This window comes from Muntiacus reevesi, chromosome 1 (assembly GCF_963930625.1).
Source record: "Muntiacus reevesi chromosome 1, mMunRee1.1, whole genome shotgun sequence".
Classification (NCBI taxonomy): Eukaryota; Metazoa; Chordata; class Mammalia; order Artiodactyla; family Cervidae; genus Muntiacus; species Muntiacus reevesi.
Genome location: NC_089249.1, coordinates 82,029,777 through 82,057,630, shown reverse-complemented (window position 1 = coordinate 82,057,630; position 27,854 = coordinate 82,029,777). Strand labels below are relative to the sequence as shown.

Below are 27,854 nucleotides of genomic sequence, written 5' to 3'. Positions count from 1 at the left end.
TCAAGCTCCTCTTTTTATGTGACAGTGTGGACGCGTCTGGGAGGGAGGTGAGTGACAAAGCTGGGAAGGCCCTTCCTGAGGGGTGAGGTAGTTACTGACCAAGACAGGCCGGGAAAATGCGGTCTTCCTCCTGCTGTTCTGTGTGGTTCCTTCTGTAACCTGCACAGGCATGTTCACTCCCCACCCCTGAAAATAATACATCTCAGAAATGACACAGATGGCTAACTAAGGACTTTATTTCAAACAAAAATTAAAAAATTGAGAGCTATCTCCCTGGGTGTGGGGAAGGGATCAGGGCAAGGAATTCCCCGAGGCTAGGCCAGTACCCTCAGACTGGAGGGGCCGTGATCACCCCCTTCCTCACTTCTGGGATGGGGGACCTCAGCAAGTGCAGGACCCTATGCCAAAGCCCACCTACCCAGGGGAACTCGGGCTAGGGCTCAGTCCCTGGGAGGGGGCAGTCAGGCAGCAGCATGGCCGAAGGCCAACCACAGGATTAAGTCCTAAGTACCAAGAACCTACTCTCTTCTCCTTCCTGGGACCCAGAATACATGAAGAGGATGGCCTGTGGAAAGAACCTCTCGGACCCTGGTGAGGAGAAGCGAGGCCCCAGCGCCCCCCACATTTATCACTTCTGTTCTCTGGAGGGCAGTGAGTCCTGGAGTCCATCAGGTGGTAATACTGACACAGCTGGGGTGGTGGCAAGGAAGCCCCAGTCAGTCTGGACCCCACAGCTGGCTCTCCCCACCTGCCCTGGCAAGTTCTACGGTTACCACATGATCCTTTGTATTTCTTGCCTTCCATTTCCCTTGGTGGATGGCTGGGTGGGTGGAGCTTTCTGGCTTAGGGTTTCTCCAAGGGCCTTCCCAGGGAGGGTCCCCTGAACCCCCCCATCGCGCTGGGGCCTGAGAAGGAGGGTGTCACATGATGCCATTGGTGAGGTACTGGAAGCCGTCATAGAGTTTGGTGGTGATAGACCGCATGCTGCCGTCCACCATCTGCTCCACCAGCAGCTGGAGCTGCTCCTCAGTCATGCTCATGTGGAACCTCTCCTTGAGGTTGCGGATGGTGCTGGAGCCATGGAAGCAAGGAAGCTGAGAACCTGGGGGCAGCAGTGAGGAACAGGGTCACAAATGGAAAGGAGGGAGGGGCAGTGTAACAGTAGAGAGCCAGGCTGCCTGGTGCCCCTGCCCTCCCACCTCAGAGATCCCTGACAGTGTGGACGCAGGTCTGCTTGGGCAGAGAAGGGAGAATTGGCGGGAGGCCCTGTCTGAGCCCCTTTTCATCCCACACACCTAAGTGCCTCTAGGTAAGGGCACAGGGGGAGAGGAGGGCAGGGGGTCAGCACCGCATCTCCTCCAGGGAAGGGTGGAGGGAGCAGTCTTAGGACCCAGAGGGAAGGCTGGGAAGAGTCTGGGGAGTGGGCCCTGAGCTGGGCACTTATCTGGTTGCAGGCCTCTGCCTATGCTACGTCTGACACTCACAGATGACCTGGGCCACCGTCATCACGGGGCCAGACGGGGATGCTCCTGAGCAACGGCGACAACCTGTGGGGTGGGAGCAGGGATGGGGAGGAGGAGACTGGCAGCTTAGACTGGGTGGACACCAAAGCCCTGAAGAGGAAATGGGGATGAGGGCCCAGAGAAGATGGGAGAGGAGGGATCCTGGACAAAAGACTATAGATGGCAAGGCCGTGAGGAAACAGCAGTGAGAGCAGATAAAGAGAAGAACACGGCTCGGCTCTGAGCAGAAGGGGTGAGTATGGCCCAGGGAAGGGGTCTGAGGACAGGGCCATCGGAGGTCAGAGGCCAACGGGGAGCAAGGTGGTGACTTTTGAAAACACCTGAGTTGGTGAAGAGCCAAGTGATGGAAGGAGACAAACTCAGAGCTGGACAAACGGTGGGGAGACAGGAAGAGACCAGGAGGCAGGAGGTGGGACTCCTTTTTTTTTTTACCCCTTAGTGCACACAGGAGGTAGTTTCTGTTGCCTCGGCCCTCCCACCATCCAGGGCTAGTGGTCAGGAATCGGGAGGAGTATGTGGAAGGAGGAGCAGGGCACTGGATCAGAGTTGGGAACCCCACCCCCAGTCTTGAGGTGGACTCAACTCTGGAGGCTCCACGCCCCAGGGCCCCAACATAGCAGGAATTCTGAGGCACTACGGGTCCCACCCTATCCCCAAACATAGGCTTTTCCCCAGCCCACCTTGCTGCATGATCTCTACGATCTGCACCACCTTATCCATGTGTTTCCGAGCAGCGATCAGCCCCTGCAGCATCAACATCTTGTAATAGTTGAACATGTCGCCATCCAGGCCGCCCATCACCTGCGAGGAGAGAGTTGTGTGCGCAAGGGAGCTCACAACTTCCTCCCTTAGGTAAACGTGCCGAACTGTGTTACTTGCCCACCTCTTATCAGGCAGGAAGCCTCCCAGGACATCCAACCTCACCCTGACTTACTCCCATTTCTGATCTGTTTGTTCCCACTTGCGGAGAGACTACCAGCTCCCCGTCCCATGACACCACAGTGAGGCACCTCTCCTTCCTGACTCACATCCACAAACTCTGTGGTCAGCTTAAAGGCTGATGTCTCAAAGCCCAGGTTTCGGGGTGAGCTGGATAGGATGAAGCCAAAGTCGATGTGGATGATGTGGCCTTCTGCGTCCAACAGGATGTTCCCATTGTGTCTGAGGAGGGGGCAGATGAGAGGAAGAGACAGTAGTAAGTCCGACTGAGGTGGGAGCTTAAGCTGCAACACACTGGCCACGTGACACCAGGCAAGGGCCCTGCCACTTTGCCTAGAACTCTGGGTCCAACCCCTAGAACCCAAAGCTGGCAGTAGGAAGAAAGGAAATTAGAAAAGTAGACTGCTAACAAAGGCAATGGGGTCTGACTTGCTATCATTAACAACTTAATAAAATAGCTTTAAGATTATCCCCATTTCCCAATAATTGCTCTCCTAAGCACCCAATCCCAATCTGGTAGAGAGCTGGGAAGCTACAAAAGACAGCCTCTGCACTCTGTCCAGTTGTCACAGAGGCCAAGCACTTGGCTTAGTGGGAGGCAGTCAGTTACAACCTAATTACCTGTGTTTTGTTTGTAATTCCCATTGGCCCACTGCAAATCAGAAACCCCACTGGAAGGGAACAGCAACCCCAGGCTGAGTGGAGTTTAAATGTAAAATAGTGTGTGGGCTTCAAAGAGTCAGCTTTAACTGTTTGGTAAAACCACTTATGTAAAAAAATTCCCAGGAGGCAATTCCTACAGGCTAGCTGCATGAAGAAGCTGCTAAGTCACGTCAGTCGTGTCTGACTCTGTGCGACCCCATAGACGCCAGCCCATCAGGCTCCCCCATCCCTGGGATTCTCCGGGCAAGAACACTGGAGTGGGTTGCCATTTCCTTCTCCATGAAGAAGAGAGAGATAAATCCCAGGTCTTTGTGATTCCCACATGGATGGCCAGTCGGAGGGGAACAATTAACATGCTAAGCATGTGAGGCCTGGCCCATAAGGGACCTCCTCAGAGTCAAAAGAGGCTTTGTTAGGCTAAGAGCTCACAGTCTGAGGCCACCTTCTCTAAGGTTGGTTTGACTGGCCTAAAGAAGAGGGACAGAGGGAGAACCCAGTCCCACCTGAGTCCTTACCCCTCTGGGGAAGCATAACAAATTCAGCAACACTAAATCTTGAGAGCCAGAAAGCCCCAGGTGTCCTAGTCCAGCCTCTCATTTTACAGGTGAGGAAACAAGCTGAGAGAAGAAATGACCGACTTGTCCCAGGTCCCAAGCCAGTGAATGAAGGGCAGTTCCTCTTCTCTCCTTAACCGCTGGAGTGAACTCCAGCTGCACTGCTGCAGGGGCCTCATTCTGAAGCACTTAAGGGGACCTTCAGCTGCTTCCAGTTCGGGGCCCCCTTCACTGCTGACGTTTCTCTCCAGTGGATGAGTCCATTCAGGACTTAACTACATCTATTCTTTTTTGAGTTATTATGAAAGGTTACCAGCTGCCCGTCTCTTCCTCTACTTTTAAAGGATGGACTCTCATCTTTCAAATATATTAGTTTCCTAAAGAATAGCCCAGAAGCCTGAGTATCACCTGCTTCCCTGCCCCCACTTACTCAGCGCAGGGGCTCATGCTCTAGGCTCTCTGGGCCCTGGATTCCAAATCCTGACTCTTGAGGGACAGTCTAAAGCTTGCAACCAAGCTTTACTCAGCCATAAAAAAGGAATGAAATAATGCCATTAGCAGCAACATGCATGGACCTAGAAATCATCGCATTAAGTGAAGTCAGTCAGACAAAAAGATAAATATTATACGATATAAATATACGATATCACGTCTAGGTGGAGTAATAAGTGAACTTATTTACAAAACAGAAACAGACTCACAGACACAGAAAATAAACTTACAGTTACCAAAGGGGAAGAGGGAGGATAAATTAGGAGTATAGGATTAACAGATAACACACTACTGATATAAACAAAAATTTATTGTATAGCACAGGGAAGTATATTCAATATCTTGTATTAACTTATAATGGAAAGGAGTCTGATAAAGAATATATATGCGTGTCTGTGTACATATATCCCTGTGACTCGGATGGTAAAGAATCTGCCTGCAATGTGGGAGACCTGGGTTCAATCCCTGGGTTGGGAAGATCCCCTAGAGAAGGGAATGGCAATTCACTCTAGTAGTCTTGCCTGGAGAATTTCATAGAGAGGAGCCTGGTGAGCTACAGTCCATGGGGTTGCAAAGAGTTGGACACGACTAATCAACACACACACACACACACACACACACACACACACATAGTTGTTTAGTCACTAAGTCGTGTCTGACTCTTTGCAACTCCATGGATTGTAGCCTGCCAGGCTCCTATGTATACACACACACATATACATATATATACATAACTAAATCACTTTGCCATATACTTGAAACTAACATGATATTGCAAATCAACTATACTTCAATTAAAAAAAAAACGTCAGGCATCGCAGGCACTTAACAGACGCTGGATTTCTGATGAGCGGCTCTGCCGGTGAACCCTGATGTGCTGCCATTCCACTGGAGGCCCTGGGAGCACAGGCCACTGAACTAGCGCTTTTCCAGGCAGCTGCCCTAAGCCCGCTGAGAGGCACAACTCACAGGGGCATTCCGAGCACTGACCCCAAGTCACTGTCTGGAGACAGTCTTAAAAAACAGGGCCTCGAGGGTGTAATAACCTTTGTATGGTATGTTGTTCACCTATGTGCAAAGATGAGCTTCCTAAAGGTCACATGATACTGGCAAAAATGGCAGCTCTAGGCAAAACAACAGATACTTGAGTTTTGGAAATCATATGCTGGAACGAGGAGAATTCAGAGCTGGGAGTTTCACCTTTGTGTTCACCATGTCTTTCACATTCATCTGCTCCTTTCTGCTCTTAGTCTCTACCACGGCCCTCACGCCAGGCCTCATCACCTCTTGTTTGACAGCTGAAGGTCCATTGATCCACCCTTGCCCACAGTGCCACAGGGCACACTCACTCAACACAGACCAGCTCATGGTATCCTCTGCCTGCAGAATAAGCCTCCTGAGCCTCATGAAGGCCCTACTAATCCAGCCTCAACTTACCTGACATTACCGCTACTACGTGCCATGCAGTGTGGCCCATGCTTAAATGACCTCGAATTGTTTCCTCTGCCTGGAACATCCTTCCTTTCCATCCACAGCTTTCTCTGTCCTCATTCTCCTTTGTCTTTCAAGGCTGCATGCTCAGACCCTTGCTCCTCCCATAAATGCTTCACTTCTTTGCTCCTTGCCCTGGTACTTGTCAGTCTGCCTCCTTGCCTTAACAGAACAGGAATACATCTATCTCCGCCTATAATATGCTGTTTGTTTCATCTTTACATCTTGGCAGTGGAAGGTGGTGATGAATAAATGAGGAAACAGAGGAAACCCTGGAGAAAAGCTAAGGATGAGGGACAGGAATTCACCTACCTGTCCTTGACCTGTAGCAGGTAGCAGACCAAGCAGTAGCCAGCACAACTCTGCACAAAATTGCGCTGGGCACTGAGGAATGCCTCAGTGGTGTAACTGCCATGCTCCTGTAGGAAGTAATCGAGCAGGGAGAGCTGAGACTGCTTCTTCACCTGGTGTATGGATACAGCGTTGACCACTGGTTCAATCATGCCACTGTCGGCCGAAATCACAAGAATCTTATATGGCTTGATCCACAGGGGTACTCGCTCCTGTTCCCAAATGGACTGTGAGGAAACACACAGTGGCATTAAGACTCTAAATGAGAGGAGGAGGCTAAAAATCCCTTCTGTTCCCAACCTCAGACAGTTCGCATCCTTGGTGGCCTTGGATTCTAGGCCATCAAGTAAGTAAAACCCTATAATCCCACTGAGGACCAGGAAGTTTTGAAAGGAAATCCAGGGTCTGACAAGACACAGGGTGGCATGTAGGAAAAGGCATCTTACAGAGAGAAGTTCAAAACAGGGAGAGGAGAGGAGACCTAACTGTCACATCCCAGGAAGGGCAAGTGGGAGCTATTAATCCAAGTTCAAAAAACTGGGAAAAAGACCAAGAGATTTAGGTTCAGAGAAACCTTCTCCAGAAAATGAAAATACTTATATCAAGAACTGACTAAACAGGTGAATTTGCTTGTAGGCAACCACCCTGGGGGGGTCAGGGATTGACATCTCAGCCCACCGCAAACCACTTGCTACAAATCAGTTGGGAGTTTTTTGATCTGTGATCAGAACAGGTGCCAGTCACAAAAGGGCCACAAGAGATCGCTGTGGAGCTGCTCCTGGGACTTCTGGGGACTTCTGGGGACTTCTGGGGAGAAGCACCAGCTTAGTTCAATGAAAATCCAACTTTGGCCTAGGCAGGAAGTTGGTCCCCAGCAGAGTTCCCTGCAGAAGGACCTGTGTGATCACCTCAGGTGGGCTACAGATGGGCTGAGTTTCCCTTCTTTCTCCCTCCCTTGTCTTACCTGCAGTTGCTTTAACACCTGGAAGGCCAACAGCTCCTGCCGAAGGTCATCCCCACACTTGACAATGACTGACAGGAGCCGCCAATTGGGGAGATGGCCATAGGGGGAACCCTCTCTAATGCGCCTGTGAAGAGAAGCAAAAAGTGTCAAGGGTGATGCCAGGCTTCCCTGGTGGTCCAGTGGTTAAGAATCTGCCTTGCAATGCACTGGACATCAGTTTGGTTCCTGGTCCAGGAAGATCCCATGTGGGATCTTGCAACTAAGCCCCATGCCACAACTGCTGAGCCCATGTGCAGCAACTACTGAACCCCACACACCCTAAAGCCTGTGTTCCACAAGAGAAGGCACTGCAATGAGAAGCCCGCGCACCACAACTAGAGTGGCCCCTGCTCTCTGCAACTAGAGAAAGCCCGTGTGCAGCAATGAATACCCAGCACAGCCAAAAATAAATAAAATAAAAAATATGAAAAAAAAAAGAAAAAAAAAGAGCAGGGGGTGATGCCAGATTGAGGACAGACACACAATTTCTATAAAAAATTCATATCAAACCCCCCTCAAGGTAAGGTCTCAGACTGCCTAAGGCCTGATGGATTTTTCAGAGGAGACTGACAGAATATGGAGGGTGAATCCCCACCCAACTCACCGCACTTTCTCCTGCCAGGGCTCTTTGAGAGCAACTGCAGAAGGGTCTTCTGGGTCCCGTTTGAAGGCTGTGGGGGTGTGAGCCAGCTGCTCCGAAAGGCGCCGTCTAGCGGGAAGAAACTGTATCATTTGCTTGGAGGAGTTACCCCAGATCCTCCTGTCCCTGTCTATGCCGGCATTTCCTGCACTGTTTCCTTGACTCTGGGCACACAGAGATAGAAACCTGGGCTGAGAGAGACTCATGGAAGGAAACACACCACTGATACCTCTCTGCTCACCTGGTGGTTTGTAATCATGCTAATGCAGATTAGCAGCCCCTTGCCATTTTCCTACCAAGATTCTGCATCAGAACAGACACAGCTCCAGTATCTGCATTTCCCACACCATCTCCTCCTTCTCTGAGCAATGTGTCTGACACGCGTGTCCTCTGTCTTCCTAGACCCACTCTGGGAAACGCTCAGACCTTCCTCTGGTGCTTTCATTCCTTTGGAGTCCTTTTAAAATTTACTTTCTGTAGTAGCCCAGTAACTTCCCAGCCCACATCTTCACTCCCTGTAGTTTGGTGGCATCAGGACAAGGACAGGGTAAGGAGGGAGAAAAAGGAAGCTATAGGCTGACAAAAAGGAAGGGAATAGAGACAGGTGGCGCCTAAGAGAGGGGTGAAAAAGGAGGGGCCACACGGTCTGGCCATACCGGATGTCCCCTGCTGCAATGAACACAGGCTCCTTGCTTTCCTGGCTGGTGATGCTGTCCACGGAGAACTGGGAGATGTTGTCACAGCTGTTGGTGTGTACTTCAGGGAGCTGGGGAGAGCAGGGCACTGCCAGTCAGAAGCGCTAAGCACAGGGGCGCCTCTTCCACCTTCTCTTCAGATCACCCTTCATGCTGCACTCTCCACAGCATGACCAGTTCTCCCTTTCAAACTCTGCTCCAAGAAGCCTCCCCAGGTCATGCATTTTCTGGACCCCACACTATTTAGGTTCCCCACCCCACCTCCAGACCCTCTAGCAGTGTTTTTCAATGTGTCAACTATAGCTGCATCAGAATGACCTGGGAATGCTGCTAAAACACAGATCCCAGGCCACCATCAATCTGAATTTAAATGACTGGGAATGGGATCTGGAATAATGAATTCCTAACAAAGCCTCCAGAAGACTTCCAATGCATTCAAGTTTGCAAACCACTGCCAGGACCATCACAGAAAGCTGAACTTTCAGCTTTATGCTGAGAGCTCCCCAAGGCCAGGAATGCAATCTTAGGGTCCAGAACAGACCCTCTCCAGGCTGGGTTCCTCTGAGTATTTCTTTAAACTAAGCCATCCGATCTTTTATTTCTTTGGGCTGTGCTGGGTCTCTGCTGCTGTGCAGGCTTCCTCTTGTTGCTGCGAGCAGGGGCTGCTCTCCAGCTGCGGTGCTTGGGCTTCTTACTGTGGTGGCTTCTCTTGCTGTGGCTCCTGGGCTCTAGAGAACAGGTTCAATGGTCGTGGAACACGGGCTTAGTTGCTTCACATCGTGTGGGACTTTCCCTGGCCAGGGATTGAACCTGTGTCTCCTGCACTGGCAGCTGGATTTTTTTTTTTTAGCACAGAGCCATCAGGGAAGCCCTAAGCCATTCAATCTTATCTCCTCATCTCTAACTATAAAATAACAGACGCCAAGGCCCATATCAAGTCCCGTCTTTTCTCCTTCCTTTGTACCAGTGCATTTCTCCTTAACCCCATTCGCCATTACTGCACATTGCTTTGTTGTGTACCTTATACATAGATTTTTTGTTTTTTCTCTTAAATGTCTGCATCTGGTCTCTCCAGTTGGACTGCCAGCTCAAGTCTGCCTTTTCACAAAGTGGAATGTGATTGGGTCATAGCTCTAACAGAATCCTGTTCTGGATCCCTACAACCCCAGAACGAAGTCCCAGTTTCTTTCTGCACTTACAGGATCCTTCTTATATCTGGCCCATTTTGGCCTCTCCAGCCTCATTCTTTACCACTCATCTCATGACCACACCTCAGAGCCACACAAAATTTCTTTCTATTCTTAAAATGGACCAAGTTCCCTTGTGTCTTCTGGTCTCTGCATGAGCTGTCCCCTCTGCCTGGAATACTCTGTCCAAGTAATTCCTACCTACCTCCAGGCCTCAGCTGAGATATTACTTCCTCCAGGAAATCATCTGGGGTGTGTCCAACCCCAAGTCTGGAATAAGCACCAAGCCCACCTGCAAATGCTCCCCTGACACCGAATTCTCTCCAGCACAACCTGGATCACACCACACTACATCTCCCTGCTGACTGGCTTTGTTCTCTCTCCTATTAGGTCACAAACTCCTTGCAGGCAGGGGCCAAGCCTTGTTTACTAGCACACAACACTCAGAGTGGGCAAAAAAAAGGCCCTCCATAAATATTCCTTGAATGAACAAACATATGACTTATTCTTCTTTGCTTTATATAGCAGGTGTTCAATATACATTTTGATTAAATTTTCCACTCTCCCCTGGGCTTAGTTCTTCCTTACGTTAAGCCTAAATTCTTCTTGCAGGAAAACAAGCTCCACCTGAATCTATTCCAGACTAGACCTGTACAGTGCTTCCCCTCTCACCCCTGGCACTAACTAACCCACTCATTTGGGCATTTGCTCCAGCCTGCCTCAGAGAGTGTTGTGTGGTCTCAAATACAATGAAAGCGCCTGGCGAACAGGTCCTATGCCCGGTACTACTTCCTTGGAGCTCCCTCACCTCCACCTGCAGCTCGCCTATGTCATCCACCGACCAGGCCTCGTCATCGTTGTCATAGTTGGGCACAGTGCTGAAGCTGCCTGCCCGCTGCTCATGGGTGATGCCGCATTCGGGCAGGTTCTCTACAGACCGGGTGCTCCGAATTCGGTTCTCGGGGATCCGGGCAGGGACACTAGTGGTGTCGAAGTTTTCACATTCGAGGACTTCCACATAGATCAGGTAGGGAGCCTGGGGGGATAGTGAGAACAGTATTTGTAATATACCTCCACCACTGTTCCTCCCAAAACTCAACCTGGTAACACAGTTTGTCCTGCTACCCACCCCTGCGCCAGCCCGCCTCCATCAGTCCCCAGACACCAGGAATGCCCTACTTAGGGCAGGAACTGATCCTATGAATACATATGTAAGAATCTGGCTGAGAGTATATAGGTCTAGCAAATGTTCAGCTGAGTTTCAAAATGTATAGAGGGTGCACCTGACCAAAACCACCCCAAACTATCAATTACCACCCATCAGAGAGGCCTGAATGCCTCTGTGGGCTTGTCCTCAAAACAGAAAGCCTAGGAAAAAGCTGGGCACTGTGTCAAACAGGATTCTAATCTTCAATACCTCTTCTGGAAAAAACAAACAAACAAACATCTGAACCATTAGTACTCATTTCAACCAGCATACTGCTTTAGCTAATTCTCTCCAACGTGAACTGGGCACCTTTCTCTCCTTCTCCCTGCCCACTGTGATCAGAAAAGGTCTTAGAAACAAACATTTCTCTACTTTTATTGTTGCTGTACCTGGAAAGCCTAAGAGTTATGGAAGGGCTGGAGAAGAGCTCCCAGAAGGACTAGAAGGAGGTGAGGAGAGCGGCTCTCCTCTGAGACAAGAGCAGGAGGCAAGCTGAACACGTTAGGCTGCTTTGGTCCAGAAAAACAAAGCCCAAGAACAGGGACAGGCGGGCCCTCAGAATCACAGCAGAGCAGAGGTGAAGTCAAGGCTGACAGGTGTACATGAGCTATGGAGGAGTTCAGGGTGTCGGGGGGCTTCCCTGGGCCCGTACACAAGCACGGGAGGAGAGTCAGATGAGGGGTCTGGTTGAGGCCAGAGCCCACCTACCTTGTCCTTAGAGTTGAGGACGACAGCCTGGGTGTGGGGCACGCGGACCACGTGGTGGTCAAAGCCGGCAGTGGGCAGCCAGACTCGGGCGGGGAGCTTGTGGTTGAGCAGGGAGAGCTCTGAGATCAGCCGCTGTGTCTTCTGCTCCTTGGTGGGGAGCGTGGCCAGCCGCTTGCCAATCGCCATCAAGGACTTGATGAATTCTCGCTCAGGAGCCAGTCTGACGGGCTACAGGGGGGTGGGGTGAAGTAAAAGATGGTGAAGAAACCATAGAAAAAAGTGGTCCTCCCACTTAGTCACGACTAGCCCCGCAGGCCAGGGGTCCCAGTGTCTCCGGTACTCCAGGGAAGGGATACCTTCCGGCCCTGTCAGGAGATCCCACCCATGGCTATCAACCTGAACTGGGAACAGGCAGAAAAGCCAGCACTGCCCTCCCTCACAGGCTGTTTCTTGACGGGAAGCGGGTATGTGACTCCGGATCATTCGGTGCACCCCACTGCTCCTGGACTTGAGTTCCCGAGGAACTGTCCCAAGGCTCCCAGACGGATGGGAGGGTTACATCCAGAGAGGTCAGCCAGGGGCCCAGGCGGAAATGCTGCTCACACCTGAAGCGCTTCACCCATCTCAGGAACGAGGCCATCCCTCTCCCCACCAGGATCCCTGGGCTGGGTCTCCACCAGGCGCACAGAGCTCCGGAGGGGAGCTGTGAATCAGTACCCCCCCCTTTCAAAGGAGGATTCAGTCCATTTAAGTGACTTTTGCTGCTTCCACGGCATTCACCTGTCCACCCCACAATCTCTCACCGAGGGTCAGTGCGCATGCAGGGTATGAGGCAGGATGAGCAGACTTTGCACTAATGAGGGAACAATCAACGGGGAAAGAAAAAGCAGATGGAGGTTGGGAGGTGTGCGGAGGTGGGTGGAGAAGACAGCTCCTTTCAGGTCCTGGTGCCGGCACTGAAGGCCGGTCTTTTTCAGTGATTCCTCCTTGGATCCTCTTCCCCCACCTCTCAGGGACTAGGCTACCCACATTCGCTCCCTCCTGTGGGCTTGGCTGCTCACGCTGGGTACTTCATTCTCAGAAAGGGCAAAGTCAGTGTTGGGAGTCAGGCGGGGATGGGGAAAGAGATGGGCTCAGCTAGACATGGAGAAGGGCTCCATTGCCAGCCTAAGTCCTTCCACCTTAAGGGGCATTTTATCAAGATGGCCACCTAGCTCCCCGGCCCATCTCTCCTCAGCTAGGCAAGAACAATATCTCTTCCTCAAACAGAAACAGGAATATCCCACTCACCAGGCTTCTCTCCCTCTTTGTATGTCATGCTCAGTTTCCCGAGTGAGAATTTCTACCCTCACTCCCTCACATTGCCATAAACAGCTTCTTTGGAAAGCCGGGCAGTACCAGGCCCACCTCTACATGTGCTCAGAGCCAGGGTTCCGAGGGACAGCTCAGCTCTCAGGCTCTACCCACAGAGGGCTGGCCCAGGGCCCCACACAGTAATGAAGACCGGGGTGTCTGAATCAGTCAGGAATGCTTTGGGAGGCAGGGTTGAAAACGAGATAAAGACAGGAAGACAACAGAACTAGACCTCTGGTCCCTGGAAATATCCTAGGGGCTTCAGAGAGAGAGAGAAAGAAAGGAAGAAGAAATCTGGAGACTCACTCCTTCATTCATCCTGATCCCCTAATCCATCCACTCAGGTGGCAAACGGTCATGTTCCCAAAGACCCTCCACCCCAACCAATTCATAGTTATTTCAGATTAGAAACAACACAATTCCTTCCCATCCTCAATTCAGCCTTTGGGCTGGGAGCCCCTAAGTTACGTCAGCATGTTGAAAATATGACCCCAGGCCTCGAGAGAGAGGCGCTGCCACATGGGAGGAGAGAGGAGTCATGACTCAAAAGGGGATCAGCACAGAACAGAGAAAACTGATTGGGAAGACAAATCAAAAGTAAAATGTAAAAGAACCATCCAAACTCCCAGAGGGTCCAGCATTTCCTCTCACGTCTCTGCCCAGCAACAAGGTCCGAGACCCTGTGGGACCGGAGGGTCAGGGGTTAGTTCAGGGGGAACGAAAAAGGAGAATGAGGGTTAAGAAACATCCCGGGCAGGGAGCTGGGAAAGGGAAGAACTCGGACCTGGAAGAAATGTGAAGTTAAAAAGGACACCGGCTGTGGGGACATACAACTTTCCTTCAGGCCAAATCCTGTTTGCTTTTCCAGTCAGCTCACCCAACATGGGGCCTGGCATTTGGAAGACACTGAACAAGCATTTGATGGTCTGACGGCAGAAGCCACAGGGAAAGGGTGCTGGGTGGGAGAAACAGGATCCTGGGGGTTTCTGCCAAGCAGTTCTTGGCTTCAATCCAGGGGTAAATTCTACCTCTCTCCCAGCTGTTTGCTCTGGAGAACCAGGAGCTGGGGGCTGAGTTGCACTGCATCCCAGCTGTCCTGGGAGAAGGATCAACAGAGCCTCCTCAGCCTGGGCTCAGAGCACTGGCAATGAAGAGCAGGGGCTCCTCCAGGTCTCGGAGGCCTGGGAGTGAGGGGCTGAAGTCCCAGGAAGAAAAGGCAACTTTTAACTCCAGCCTTGACCTGAGGACTCAGGAGACCTGGGGACGGAGAGGAAATGCGGCCATGGGGGGAGCCTGCCACCCAGTCCCAGCCTGGCCCCACTTACGGAACTGAATGAATTATCAATACTCTCGGTGCTGGAGGAGAGCTCCTGGGAAAGGGCCGGAGGGCAAGGGGAGAAGAAGGGGGCAGGGAGGGAAGGGAGAGAGACAAAGGCAAAGAATTTAGCTCCAACCTGGATCATAACTGTTTCTCTTATGTAGCTCTACCTTTCTGCTTTAATGAAAGAAAGTCAGCCCACAAATGCCACTTGCCCAGATTCTTGACATTGTGGAAGATGCTAGAAGGCTAGCGTAGACCTTGAGGTCAGAAGGGCTGAAGAGGTAGTGGCCTCTGCTTTTCATTTCCTGCCCTTCTGTTCTTGCCTGCACAAGTCTTCCTTCTAGGAAAAAATCCTACAGCTGGATGCCTGAGGGAGGCAGGTACCTCAGTGCTGCAAAGCTTTCCTGATTCCTCTTTATTCACTCACATGCTCTCAACCAACCTCTTCTCCATGGAGACCACCATTGAGACTGAATTTAACAAGCTGCATGGCCCCCATACCAGAAATCCCATGTTCCTCCAGCTTCTTGGAGACATCAAGGAGGAAGCAGAAGAGCTAACCTTTTAGTGTCAGGTACATCTCCTCTCTAATCAGCCTCATTATCACCCTGGGAAACCCAATCCCACTCTTGAATCATGTGATGAGGGCTAGCAGGGACCCAGGAGCATGAAACATCTGTGCTAGGTGCTGCTGGGAGTTAAGGACGAGTAACTCTCTTACCTACCACACTTCTGTAGGCTTCCGATCAGGGTGTCTCATGTGACACTCAATAAACTACAATTTTTGAATGTAAGTTGAGAAGCCAGGTCCCAACTGAATCCATCTGAGAAATCTGAGTGGCTGGCTGCTCCACAGCGGCTCCTAGTCCCAGTTCAGGGGAGTTAGCTAAAACTCACCCCGTTCCTATGTCTTACTAGCGTCTGCGAGCAAAACAGGGACAAGGACTGGTGCTGAGAGTCACTGAGCAGCTCTGCGGCACTCGTGCACCGGCCCATCCTGGCTTCTGTCCACCAAGGTCTCCCGGGACAGGGAGAACGGGCAACATGCATACACAGTGCACAGGAAGGGAGGTCCTGGACTCGAGAGACAAAGTCGAAGCAGCTCCCAGCGCAGGAGGGCAGTGGTCACTGAGCTACTCTGCAATCAGAATTTCAAGCATCTACCTAATTCGATTCCACGTTCTATTCCAGCTGGAGGCCCTCTTGTCGGGTCTTTCTTTAAAGAATTTGGGGAGAGTGGCACTTTGAGGGAGAAGTCAAGCTGAACACTCTCCCAAGGCCACAGCTCTTCTGCTTGCGGGGGGAGAGGTGGTGGGAGGAGCACCAAGGCAGCAAGGGTGCTCAAGTTGATGATGACCTGCTGGCTCAATCTCTACCCAGGAGCTGGGTGGGGAAGGAATAGTAGGCAGGATATGGGTTCCACAAGCCCCGCTCCAGCTGCTTCTACAGACAGGACAGTCCTGTCTGACTCATTAACAGCCTTGGGGGCAGGGAGATACATCATGAACTGCTCCTCTCTCCTCCTCTGGAGACTTGAGTCACTCAAACTGAGTCAGCTCTAAGGAGAGAAGCTTAAAGCCAAGAAGCTGACATCACAGTCTATTGGGCTGGAAGGCCTCCTGGGCTTCTAGTGTGATATGCACATTTCTCTGTACAAAGGTTATAGCCCTGAGAAGACAAAGCTGATCTACATTAAGTGGGGAATCGTGTGGGGTGAGGGTAGGATCTAAATCACTGTTCCTTGAGCCCCCACCCTAGGCTAAAATAATTACCATGTGGTTACAACTGGAAAGGAAAACTACCTGAACAACTTAAGAGTTCCCTAAGTTGAGAAAAACTGCTCTGAAGGGTTGGGCTGGGGTGGGGGAGTGGGAGGAGGAATAGTAGGAGATGAGAGAAATCAGTGCTGGAGCCCTTTAATTGTAGGGGAGAGTATAAAGGATTCCTCATTAAAAAATAGAACCCTCTGTGAGATGTGGGCAGAGAAGAACTCTGCTGGGAGACCCTAGGCAGGAAGAGACTGCACAAGCACCTGGGATTCTTCTTGGAGGCCTCCCTTCACCCTCCAGAGGTTCCCTGCTGGTGGTGGGAGCACAGTATTAAACTCAGAACCCATGGGGAAAGCCAGAGAGGGCGAGCAGGGTGTCTCTCCTTTGAGAGTCTCTGTTCAGACCTTAGATAATTATGTGCTTTGTTTTAGTGAGCTGTATACTTCCTCCTTACATGCAGGAATCAACATTTCAGGAGAGTCAGGAACTCCACCAGAAAACTGCTAGAACTAATAAATTCAGTCAAGTTTCAGTTTATAAAATTGAAGAGTTACAAACCAAACAACTTCCTAGATAATGGGATCTCCCTATTACCTTGTAAGTTCCTGGAGGAAAGGACAGCATTTTATCCTACATCCCCCACTGCCTCCAGCACAGGGCTCTGCAGTGGACAAGCTCAAGAACTATAGGCTGAGTGTATAAATGTTGCATGACAGGGGAGATGGAGGATTAGAAGAAAGCAAGCCAATACTTGGGAGACAAAGGCCTTGAAAGATGTATCTCTGAAAAGTCACAGGGGTTTGGAGAGACCTCTGTGCTGAAGACTTCAATGCTTAGACTCCTGGTGACTCTCTCTCTCCTGGCTCTTGGGGAGCCACAGTGGATTCTGGTGTCTCTCTCTGCTAGCACCACATAACCTGGGAGTGGTGTCTCCTTTCGTCCCTGGATCTACTGACCCAAGAAAAAGGAGCCAGGTTGGGAAGAATGGCAGCTGGAGAAGCCAATCTAGAGGATTTAAGCATTCACAGAATACCTGTGTCTCAGCATCACCCCAAATCCCATCCTAGGCAGGAGTGAGCTGCAAGAGGGACTAAGGATCAACACAGTACAAAAAGCTCGAGGCCTCAGTTTTTCCGGTCCTAAGATGAGTACTACAAAATGCCCATGGAGTAAAGCCAAGCGGCACCTGACACGAGGCACCATGGGATTCACTTACAGCTGCTCACACTCGTTATCACTACAGGCTTGACCCCCAGAGGAGCTCCCAAACCCTTCATGACCTTAGTCCTACCAACTCTGGATGATTCTTCTTGCTCTGCAACAGCCTCCCTTCATGACCCTGGGCTTCCTGCCAAGCTCAACCGGAAATGAAAATGGTCCATTCTGGTTCTGAGAACAGCTGGGCCCTGCCTGTGCATGGGCGTGGAAACCTTCATGGCTAAGGCCTAGGCTTTTCTTCCCCGTATGGACTCTTGACAGTTGAGGCTGGGTGTGACAGACACTGGTTGAGAAACTTAAGCCAAATCATCTAACCTGTTTCCTCAGTGGTAAAATAATCCCTGTCTCTTAAGGTTGTTGTGAGGATTAGATGTAAAATATTTGACGTGATGCTTGGCACGTACTAAGTGCTCAATAAATGTTAGCTCCTTATAGTTTCACTATTATCATAATAAAATACCAAATTTCCAGACAGACCAGGCTCTGTACTCTCTTTCCCTCCTGCCTTTCCCTGCCCTAGTCACTCTGACCTCTTTACTTGAAAGAAGTCTCATTGTATCAAAAATGTGGGTGGGTTGTGGGCCCCAGAGAGGCAGATGCCAGCACCGTGGCTATACACATTCTCCAGCAAGTGCAAATTCCTTGGTCTTTTCTCCCTTCTTCCCTAAGGCTAGGCAGGCAGCCAGATGGGAGCCTGGCTGGTGGGGAGTCAGGGGTGGGGTGGGGACCAGGGGACCATTTTCTGGCTGGGACATTAGGTAAGTCACTAATACTTGGCTATTCACTGGGCAAGTTTCCCTGCTCTCTGTCCAGATGTGGAATAACTGGTGTGTATGAAGCCTGGAGTGCTGCATCCATGGGGTCACCAAGAGTCGGACACGACTTAGAGACTGAACAACAATATGACTAAGTGATGGCTTATCTCACCCCCACCTTATCCTAAATGGGACACCCCACTGCTGCTTTCTCTTCTTAGGCTTCAGGCCCTTGACTCGACACTGGGTGTGCCCAAGATTTACTCCATATCAGGACTGCTTCCCTCTTCTTTCTGTGCTTCTCCCAAATGACATGGGAAAGAGACAAGCAAGACAGCCCTTCCCCCAAGGAAAGGCAGGTGGGAAGGCATTCTGCAGATGCCTCAGTGATAGGAAATGAACCTTACCCTTATGTCAACAAGGAGCAGGATCTCCAGGGAGTGAGAGAGAGGGATTATGAAGAGCAGTGGGCAGGAGAATGAAGCTGAGGTTCTACTTATCATCTCCCCTCCCCTAGAACACAGAGAATTCACACACAGAACCCCTCTTCCTCCCCGCCATGGTTGCTGCTCTGAGAGGTCCTGGTAGATATCCCAGGGTTCAAGTCAGGCTGGTGAGGGTCTCTGCCACAATTCTCAGGAAGTAAGAGGATGGCAGTACAATTTAGTGAAAACCCACAGGACAGTCAGGAGTATCAGCCTTGCTATTAAGCTATACGACCTGAGGCAAGTCACTTTATCTCCCTGGGTCTCTGAGTTCTCTGTAAAATGAGGCAGCTGGAATACATGAATCCTAAGGTCTTTTTCCATTCTAACATTCCATCTTTAACTGGTGAAATGAAACACAGGGAAGCAGTGAAACGGACAGAGTAACCCTGAACCAGACATCCTGTCTCCACGCCACCTGGCTTGCCCCTCCGTCCCGCCCGGGAATTTTACCTCATCCTCATTCTCCACTTTAGGGTTGCTGGCTGTTCGTTTCAGGTTGCTGCTGAGACTTATGCTGGCGGTGGCATCTGATTTAGAGCGCTGGTGAGTCCTTTTAGAGGGAGACAGCCCTGTGTCGGGGGCTGGGCTCAAGGAGGGCAGCTCCCTCTTTCGGTGAGCGGGCTTCAGCTCATCTGAGAGGATCAGCTTCCGCAGCTTGGTCCCACGGGAGTGTCGCTGAGTGGAAATGTGCATGTCTGAAGAGTAGGCCCCCAGCAACAGAGCACACTGGAGGGAAAAGTTAATGCTCTGGCGGCAGCGGTGGACTATGTAGGGTTTGATGGCATCACCCACGTCCTCATCCATGTGAATGTACATGTTAAGCAACTGGGGCAGATAGAAGTCCACATCCTCATTACGAAAGCAGAAGAGCCGGTTGCCGATGTAGGCCTGCACCCCAGGCTCCTTGGAGTTATACAGGTATGAAATGGCCATAGAGATGTCAAACAGTTTTGACTCAAACAGCCTCAGCAGCCAAGACTGTTTGGCCGAGTTGTTCTGCCGCCGCCTTCTTGCTCCCTTGGCTGTGCCTGAGGCCACTGTGGCCCCCATCTCATCTTCCTCCTCCCTTATCTGGGCAGGTGGGTCGTCCAGGCAACGGATCTCGCTGTCCACACCATCCCCATTGACCAGCTCCAGTGGGGTGCCTCTGCTAGAGATGGCCACGCCTCCATGCAAGAGCTTGACTTTCTCCAGCACCTCCTGGCAGGCCTTCTGGGCCACCTCAGGGTCAATCACCGAGAGCTCCCCGACCCCCTCCGTGATGACACTTAGCAAGGAGCCCCCATTATTCCCTGGTGGGCCAGGAGTGGGCTCGGAAGTTGGCTTCAGGGGGGCAGGCTCCACTACCGTGTCTCCCATGGCCACAGCCAGACTCTGAGCTTCCAAGCTGGAGAAGGAAGAAGGGAGAAAGGAAGAGAAAGGGAGACACACACACACACACACACTATTAGTGGTGCCGACCTCAGGTCTGGCCCTCGCCAGGAAACCTTCCCAGGCATCCCCTCTCTTTATGTCTTCCGGGACTCATTCAAACTCAGATGAAAAGTCACCCCCTCCCAGGAAGCTTACCCTGACTCCCTCCTTACACCTCCCACCCCTACACTACTCTTCACTCCTTCTGGGCACAGTTACTCAGCTTAGCCTCTGTTCTTAACTTGTATTTGCAAAATGTTGCTTTATGTATGTTACGTTTATATAGGTTTACAAATTCTTCAGATAGACTGGGAAGCAGTTCTAGTCTTAATTCTCTTGTCCCCAACTCTTCAAATGCTTTTCTCCCTCCATGCTCTTCCCATATCTCCCTCAAATGCCTTGCCAGTAACCTTTATTTTTGCCTCTTTAAACTGTTATTTTCTTCCTCATATAACACTTCATACACAGGTCCTGAACATCTCACCTTTATTTAGCGCTAAAATCTTTATGTGTTTTTCCAGTTACAGATACTTTTCTTACCTTCCCCTTTAGACTCAAAGCACCCAAAAAATAATGGCCAGCAAACACCACACCAGGCTTTACCATGAAGAAAATAGCTCAGAAACAACCATCGTCAATCCTGCTGAGGCGGGCCATTTCTCTGCTTATCTGAGCACATGACGTTGTGCTCCCTTCCTCCAGTGCTGTGGCAGCTGAAGGATGGTGGAAAAACTCCTGAACCTGGAGTCAAACACGCTGAGAATCAAAATCCTGGCTCTGCCAGTATGTGTGTAAACTTGTGCAAACCACTTATCTTCTGAGTTTGTTTCCTCAACTGTAAAATGGGAGGAAATGTGTCTATTTCTTAATGTCACTATGTATTAACAGAATGAGTAACTTTATGTGTGTAAAAGGAACTAACGTGTCTGTCCCTGGCACACAGTGCGTGTGTATGTGTGTGTGAGTCACTCATTCGTGTCCAACTCTTTGCGACCCTATGGACTATAGCCCACCAGGTTTCTCTGTCCATGGAATTCTCCAGGCAAGAATAGTGGAGTGGTTTGCCATTCCCTTCCTCAGAGGAGCTTCCCAACCCAGGGATCAAACCCTGATCTCCTGCATCAGAGGCAGATTCTTTACTGTTTGAACTACAAGGAAGTCTAGTATAGGCACACAGTAGTACTCTACAAATGCTGCTGCTGCTGCTAAGTCACTTCAGTCGTATCTGACTCTGTGCAACCCCATAGATGGCAGCCCACCAGGCTCCCCCGTCCCTGGGATTCTACAGGCAAGAACACTAGAGTGGGTTGCCATTTCCTTCTCCAATGCATGAAAGTGAAAAGTGAAAGTGAAGTTGCTCAGTCGTGTCCGACTCTTAGCGACCCATGGACTGCAGCCTACCAGGCTCCTCCACACATGGGATTTTCTAGGCAAGAGTACTGGAGTGGGGTGCCATTGCCTTCTCCGCTACAAATGCTAGTTAAATCCTTATCACCTAAAAGGTTAATAAACAATTCACGTGCACACACCTATGTTGTTTATAAGGGGAGTGACTTATTTAATACTTATTACTCAAGACTCTTCCAAAACATTTATGTGAGTCCTCTCCTATCCCAACCCTAGTTTCCCCCATTCTCATACACACACTCCAAGAACTGGAGGGGCTGTGAGAAGACAAAAAGATATCAGGCTGGAGGCCACGTGTCCAGAATGTCCAAAGGAGAAGAAAACATACAACCAAGGATCCCTCTCTGGAGGGATCAGAAGGAAAGTCAGTGAGAGGACACTGTTGATAAAAGCCACTGCCTTCCTAGAATGATTCTTCAGAGACTCACCAAATTCAGATCAGGAGAATCAGTGCAGAACAGGAGGAAATCTCAAAGCAAGGACTGGGAGAGGTTCACTATACTAATGTCAGATTGACGCAGCTCCAGAGTCTGGCTGTAGGTAGCAAAGGACTCAAGAGGCCTCATCACAAAAATACAAATAGCGTGAGGCTACGTCACACTCAAGAGCATGAGCAAGAGGAAGGCAGAAGCAGTTGTGGAGCTGGAAGGCAGGTAATTTCCAACTGAGAGTGACATCAATGAACCTGATAAGTGGGGTTTGACCCTAGTGAACCCAAGTAAGTGGAAGGAGGCTTAAGATACAGATTCTCTAGTCACTCTGCAAAGCCCAAGTTTCCACTGCTACTCTTTCAGTGCCTCTTGAACCTCTGAAATGTTAAGACTCAAGGTTACCTTCATCTGCCCAACATATATAGTCCAGCTTGCTCTCCCCCAGCAGTCAACCACTAACATTGTGCAGGAAGATGGATGGAGAACTCTTAAGTTCTCAAGGAGTATTAAAAAGAAAAAAAAGGTGACTTCAGTATATTTTTCTCCTAATTCTGTCAAGCAAGAAGTTCATCCCCCAATTAAATTTCTCTGATGCAGTCTGAGAATGGAATTGGCAAGAAGGTGGCAACTCTTTCACTATGCTCTTTCCCAAATGAGGCAGTGACTTCTGAGCAGTAGAACCAGCATGGCTGCCTCTGCCCATGCCCATCTGTCTCTACTGGCAACTGTGGGTTGCACAGGAATAAAAACAGGGAAGTGTTAATCAGTACCTGCTGCAACTCTGTAGCACACTGCACCAGAGGGTTCTCAAATTCCTCAAATTCAACTGGGACCACTACTACCCTTTAGGTCCACTTAGACACTCACACAACAGACTCAAATCACTCTATATAACCAACTCTTTTTTTTTCAATCTCTCTATGCTTGGCACATGATTCTCTTTTCCTCTACTCCAGAGATTTTCAAGACACCAAAAGCTTCTAAAAGACCACTTTTCAAAACTTTCAAGGGAAAAGAAGTTCAGACATTCTCCCACATACAGCATTTCAGATTCTACTAGGAAATGCAGACGATCTGGAAACGGTCACAAGTGGGATTACTACTGGCACCAGGGAGGAAGCCAAGGAGGCCATCATTTCTTTTATCCCACGGTTGAGCTAGAAATCCCACATCACAGTATTTAGGGGACTTGCCCACTGAACAGAACAGGTCCCCCACTTGACAGCCTTTACTCCCCAGGGAACAGATAATGTCAAGAGGAGGAGGAAAAGCAAACTCCTCTCCTGGAAAGGGCAGCTCTGCCACTGGAAACCACCAGACTGGAGCCTGGCCTCCCTCCTGGCCCTCCTGAGTCTCAGGAACTGCCTGCCTCTGAAGCAAGTTATGGGGAGAAGGAGCAGCTGAAGGAAATGTAGGTTGTTTTGGCAATTTAGGCAATAAGAAAAAAGAAATGGATTTCTCAAAACCTAACTCCAGATATGGTCTTTAACATCAGTTAATTCATTCTGAAATACAAAGAAAATACAGCTTTGATAAGTAACTATTCTAAAGAGAGTGAAAGGACTAGAAAGCAAAAAAGGAAGAAATGGTTTCTGTATTCACCACCTTTCCCCTTTTAAGTCAGAGAACAAGAAAAACCCCAGAGAAGAAAATCCAAACCTTTACTATCAAAAGACTCCTATGGCTCTCAAGGACACAGACAACTGACGCTCCACATTTCACACTGGGAGCCTAAAGTGCCTTCCGGTGAGGCTAAAAGGGAACTGAAGAGGTCTGCCATGACCCAGACTAGCAGCTAGTTTCTCGGAAAGGGGTGTGTGGGGGAGGGGGACAGGGAATGTTGACAACCAACTGGCTTCACACCTTATGTCTGGGCAAAGAGGGACTCCTCAGGTGAGCATCAGAGGGTTCTTCTGGGCAGAGCAGAGAACAGCAGTGAAGGAGGCCAGAGAGGACACGTGCATGTCTTCTGTGACTAAGCATCGAAGTCTGCAGATTTTGGGGGTAGGGAACACTATCACTTAACCTGGCTTCTTGCTTCTCATCACCTCAAAAGATTCGAGACAAACAACTCTCTACTGGCCTCCATGAAACGACTTGGTGGATTGGTCTCTGCTAGGACAAGATGTAAAGAGCCCCAAATCAATTTCCTCACATAGTTAATCACCATTGCCTTCTTGAAATCTTTTTCCACGAACTAGATAAACATGACTGCTTCAGATCAATCCTCATGTTTTTAATATGTTCCTGTATTTTCATAGAATGACCCTTAAGAGATTATCTTATTTATTGCTCTACCTCCAAACAGAAAGGTGAGCTCAATTTTCCATTGCCTTTTAAAAGATCCCTCTGGAAAAAAAAAAAGAAAGATCCCTTTGAGATGGAGAGATGGATCATGTGAACTGGAAAAAAGAGTAGTGGAGCCAATATCTTCATCCTACAAGGTAGGTAGTTAAGAGAGGCTATTAAAAGTTAATGGATAGGGTGGGAGGTGGGAGGGAGAGGACATACATATACCTATGGCTGATTCACACTGATGTATGGCAGAAACCAACACAACATTGTAAAGCAATTATCCTCCAATTAAAAATAAATAATTTTTTAAAAAAGGTAACGGAAAGAAGGTTCAAATGTCATTTAAAGGTATTCAGGCTTCCAGTAGAAACAAAAACAACATATAAACAAGAGGTATGAGTCTTCTAAAACTGTCTTCTTTTGTAATGATTAATAAACCAAAAAACAGAGGAACAAAAATTTTATCTAAAGCTCTGGCAATAACTATCAAAGAGAAACACTAAAATAACTAAGAGGTTATCTCTAGGAGTAGGGATGAAGGGAAAGGGACTATTGATTTTCATCATAAATCCTTTAAGTACCACTGGATTTGCTAACAAATGCACATGTCTTTAATAATCATTTTTAAAAAGAAGCTGCTCTTCAAAAGGGACTCCTAATCATCCTAAGCTGCCTGTTCTGCTCCTGAGGACTCCCTCCTCATGTCTCAAAGTCTAACTCAAACCTTTCTTTAAGGAGGTCTTAGCTCATCCTTCCCTCTTAACCTCAATGGTAAAAATGGAGTTTGAGTACAACCTTTCCCTTGTAGAAACACTGAACCAAGCCTTCAAACAGGCTCAAGCCCTACCAGGAATCAGGTAAACGCTTACCCAAGGCCCCAAGGCAGAGTGGCATCAGGGGATAGGGTAGGGAGAGCAGTGGTCTCAGGGAAGTTAAGTCAATATTGATTGAGGTGGAGAAATCTGTTCAGGGCTCTAGAGCTGGTATAAGCAGATACCAGCCAGACAGCCCAAGCCAGCTCTGGGAGCCCCTGCTGAAACAAACAGATGGCAAAGAAAGCAACCTGTACACTCACTTCTCTCTGAACTGTTCCTCCCCACCAGAAGCTCCAAATGCACTTGAACTAGGCTCTCTCCGGTCTCATGCCACTTACTGAAAGGTCCCTCTCAAGCTTCTTCCCCAAACTAGACAATCTCAATTTGCTGCTTTGGATAGTGTTCAGCAAATGTGTTCTCACGTAGTATGGACCCAGCTCTGAGAAGGAAGCAGAGAAACTAGAAGGAATATGACTTCTCTTTAGGGGTGCTCCCAAGGAGCAAAGCTGCTCCTAAAAAGGGGAATTATGAGATCGGACACTGGCTGGCTAATGAGGAGGCAGACAAAGGGGGAACGGGGACAAGGCAGCATGATTACTTTCAAACAGGCTTAGAGTAGGCAGATGAAGGGAACTTCACGTGTCCTTTTCACTACTGGAGGCCAAAAGAGAGACATGGCATACAGGTGAGCAACTAGCTTCCTAGTTGCTAAGTTCCTAGCTTCCTAAGTCCCAACTCACTCCAAGTGTTCTTTTCTAGCCAGTTTCCTCAAAGGATTTTCCCACAAACGTACTTTACGCCTATAGAATCTGGAGTTATGGCTCAAGTACAAGAGGAACAGCTAAGCTGTTCAGCAACTTAAAGCAGTGGGGAACCAAATCAAGACAGATGAGAGAATCAGGCCTGGAGCTTGCCTTTCAAACTGATTTACTCCCATGGTTGGAGACTAGAAAGTTCAACAGAGAGACCAGAATAAAGGAAAATTCTCAGAACAACTGAATCACTACTAATAAATACCTTGTGTCTGAGGAACCCAGTGTTTTGTAAACAAATAATGAAGTCAAATTTCCCCCCCCACATAGTGCCTATTACTGTACCTATGCCTATAGAGTAGACTATTTTCCCAAAAAAAGTCACGCTAAAGGTCAAGAGAAGAAGTCACATCCTGAACCCAGGAGTCCTGATTCTCAATATACAAGTTCTTTCCATTGGTTCATGTTCCTTTTCCCAGTTACCCCCTGACCAAATCCACTCCAGGCCTAAGCTCTTACAGAATCAACCAAAACCATTCTAGTAAAGCCACAGAGAGTAAACTGATTCCTCTTAGGGGTGGGAAGACACTATATTCTGTGATCCCCCTAAGACAAGCCTAAAATTAAATTATCCAAAACAAAATTTCTCACAACCTCATTCAGTTTCCACACAGGCCTGTTCATTCCTCCAGCAAAGTGTAATCTGATAGGAACTGCTTCAAACTTGCTCCATCCTTCTGAAACACCCTCTGTTCAGAGAAAAGCCTGTGACAGCTGAGGCTCCCCCTCCTCCCAACACATCTTCTTAGCTCAAGGTTTAGCTGATCCTGAAATAAGTGGTATGTAAAGGTAGAGTGACAGAGAACACATAAGGACCACAGGGAAAACAGTATCACAAGGATCAGCAAAACCCCTGAAACTCGAGGGAGGTGTCAAAGCTGGAAATCCTGAATGGGAAGGAGCACTGTCAGATCTCTCTTCTACAGGAACAAACCTCCAGAGGTTGGAAGATCTGAGGAAGGGTCGAGAAAAGCTAAAGAAAGTTACAGGAATCATTAAAGTACTCTAGAGAAGAAAGGATTAAGGTCAAAGCAGAATGTAAACAGTACTTTGGGAATGATGGTGAGTGCCTGAGATCCCTTAAGGAGAAGGAATAGATAGTTCTTGGAAGCCAGGAGCTGGGTGGGTGGGTGGCAGTGAGGTAATGGAATCAGAAGCAGCAGAGGAAGAGACGGCCACAGAGGATCGGGAACCAAGGACTGGGGATGCAGAGACATCGGAGTTAAGGGGCAAAACAGAAAAAGGGATACAGGCGGAGGCCGTGGGAAAAGAGGTTGGGGCACAGACAATGAGGAAAGACAAACAAGGATGGACCCTATAAAAGGCATCGTGATATGGAAAGGCTGGAAGACTTAAGAGAAGATAATTCGGGACGAGGCAACAGGGATAAGCGTGAGGGAGGGGGGAATCCCCGGCAGAGGGAGGAGCTAAACAGAAGAGGAAGCCAAAAAGCAGAGGAGGACCCCAGGCTCGGGAAGAAAGGGTGGAGAAGGAACCCGGGGTGCAGCTGCCACCGGGAGGACAGTTTTGTAGTCGAACCCCGGTGTGGGGGCGGGGGAGGCTGTGCTGGACAGGGTGGGAGAGGGACCCCTACACACACAGGGCAAGGGGCACTCACGGGGTAGGAGTCGCTTACCTCCGGGAGACCCCGGCGGAGGGGGTGCGGGCGGTCGGGGTCGGGTTGCCGACACCGCCGCCTCAGCAGCAGCGGCCGCTCCCGGGTTCCATTGGCCGCCTGCGCTTCCCTGACAGCGGCCGCGGCGGCTGCACCAGGCCCCGGCTGCGGGGCTGCCCTCGGCGCCGCCTGAGGGGGCCTTCGCGCTGCCGCGCGTTCGACCGGGCCTCACAACCTTCTCTTCCTCCCTCGCACCGCCAGGATTAAAAAAAATAAAATAAATTCCTCAGCAGATCTCGAGTTTTCTTCTGAATTCAGGCCCTTCGTGGGCTATGCTTTCTTGCTACGCCGACGCTCAGGACCCTACGGATCCCATAGTAATCTAAGGAGTCGGGTGAGCTGCCTGAAACACGCCTGTTCAGAAATAGAGAAGGGGGCGGGAAGAGAGATTTGGAAGCCGGGGAGGCGGAGAGGACCAGGGGAGGAGCTTACGGGTGGGAGGAGGGGCCAAACCTTGGGAAGCGGACCTAAGAGGCTGCGTTTGCGAAGCTAAGGAAGCCGAAAGGGAAGTAAAATTTTCTGGATAAAGGGGCAGGGGCTCTCGGCTTAGAGCAGACGGCGGCGGTGTAGCGGGCGGGCGTGGGACCCCTGCTAGAGGAGGAGTACAGGCTTGCCGAGTACTTCAGCAAACACTGGAACGTGCAAATTA

The 27,854-nt window shown here is 49.7% G+C and overlaps 1 protein-coding gene across 5 annotated transcripts; it reads right to left on the bottom strand.

Moving 5' to 3' along the window:
- Window positions 1-220: 220 nt before the first annotated feature.
- PI4KB (phosphatidylinositol 4-kinase beta) lies at window positions 221-27,561 on the bottom strand. Of its 5 annotated transcripts, XM_065904352.1 has the most exons (13): window positions 27,167-27,561; window positions 18,808-19,744; window positions 14,132-14,176; window positions 11,454-11,681; window positions 10,347-10,574; window positions 8,313-8,422; window positions 7,621-7,725; window positions 6,978-7,101; window positions 5,975-6,240; window positions 2,552-2,684; window positions 2,204-2,324; window positions 1,485-1,547; window positions 221-1,102 (listed from the first exon to the last, which is right to left on the bottom strand). In XM_065904352.1, exons 2-13 carry the CDS (start codon window positions 19,714-19,716, stop codon window positions 921-923), a joined length of 2,514 nt encoding a protein of 837 aa, XP_065760424.1. In that variant the 5' UTR covers window positions 19,717-19,744; window positions 27,167-27,561; the 3' UTR covers window positions 221-920. The 5 variants fall into 5 exon arrangements, with proteins under 5 accessions (XP_065760424.1, XP_065760399.1, XP_065760406.1 ...); XM_065904327.1 differs by lacking the exon at window positions 1,485-1,547 and having other exon boundaries at window positions 27,167-27,560; XM_065904334.1 differs by lacking the exons at window positions 1,485-1,547; window positions 14,132-14,176 and having other exon boundaries at window positions 27,167-27,559.
- Window positions 27,562-27,854: the final 293 nt, after the last annotated feature.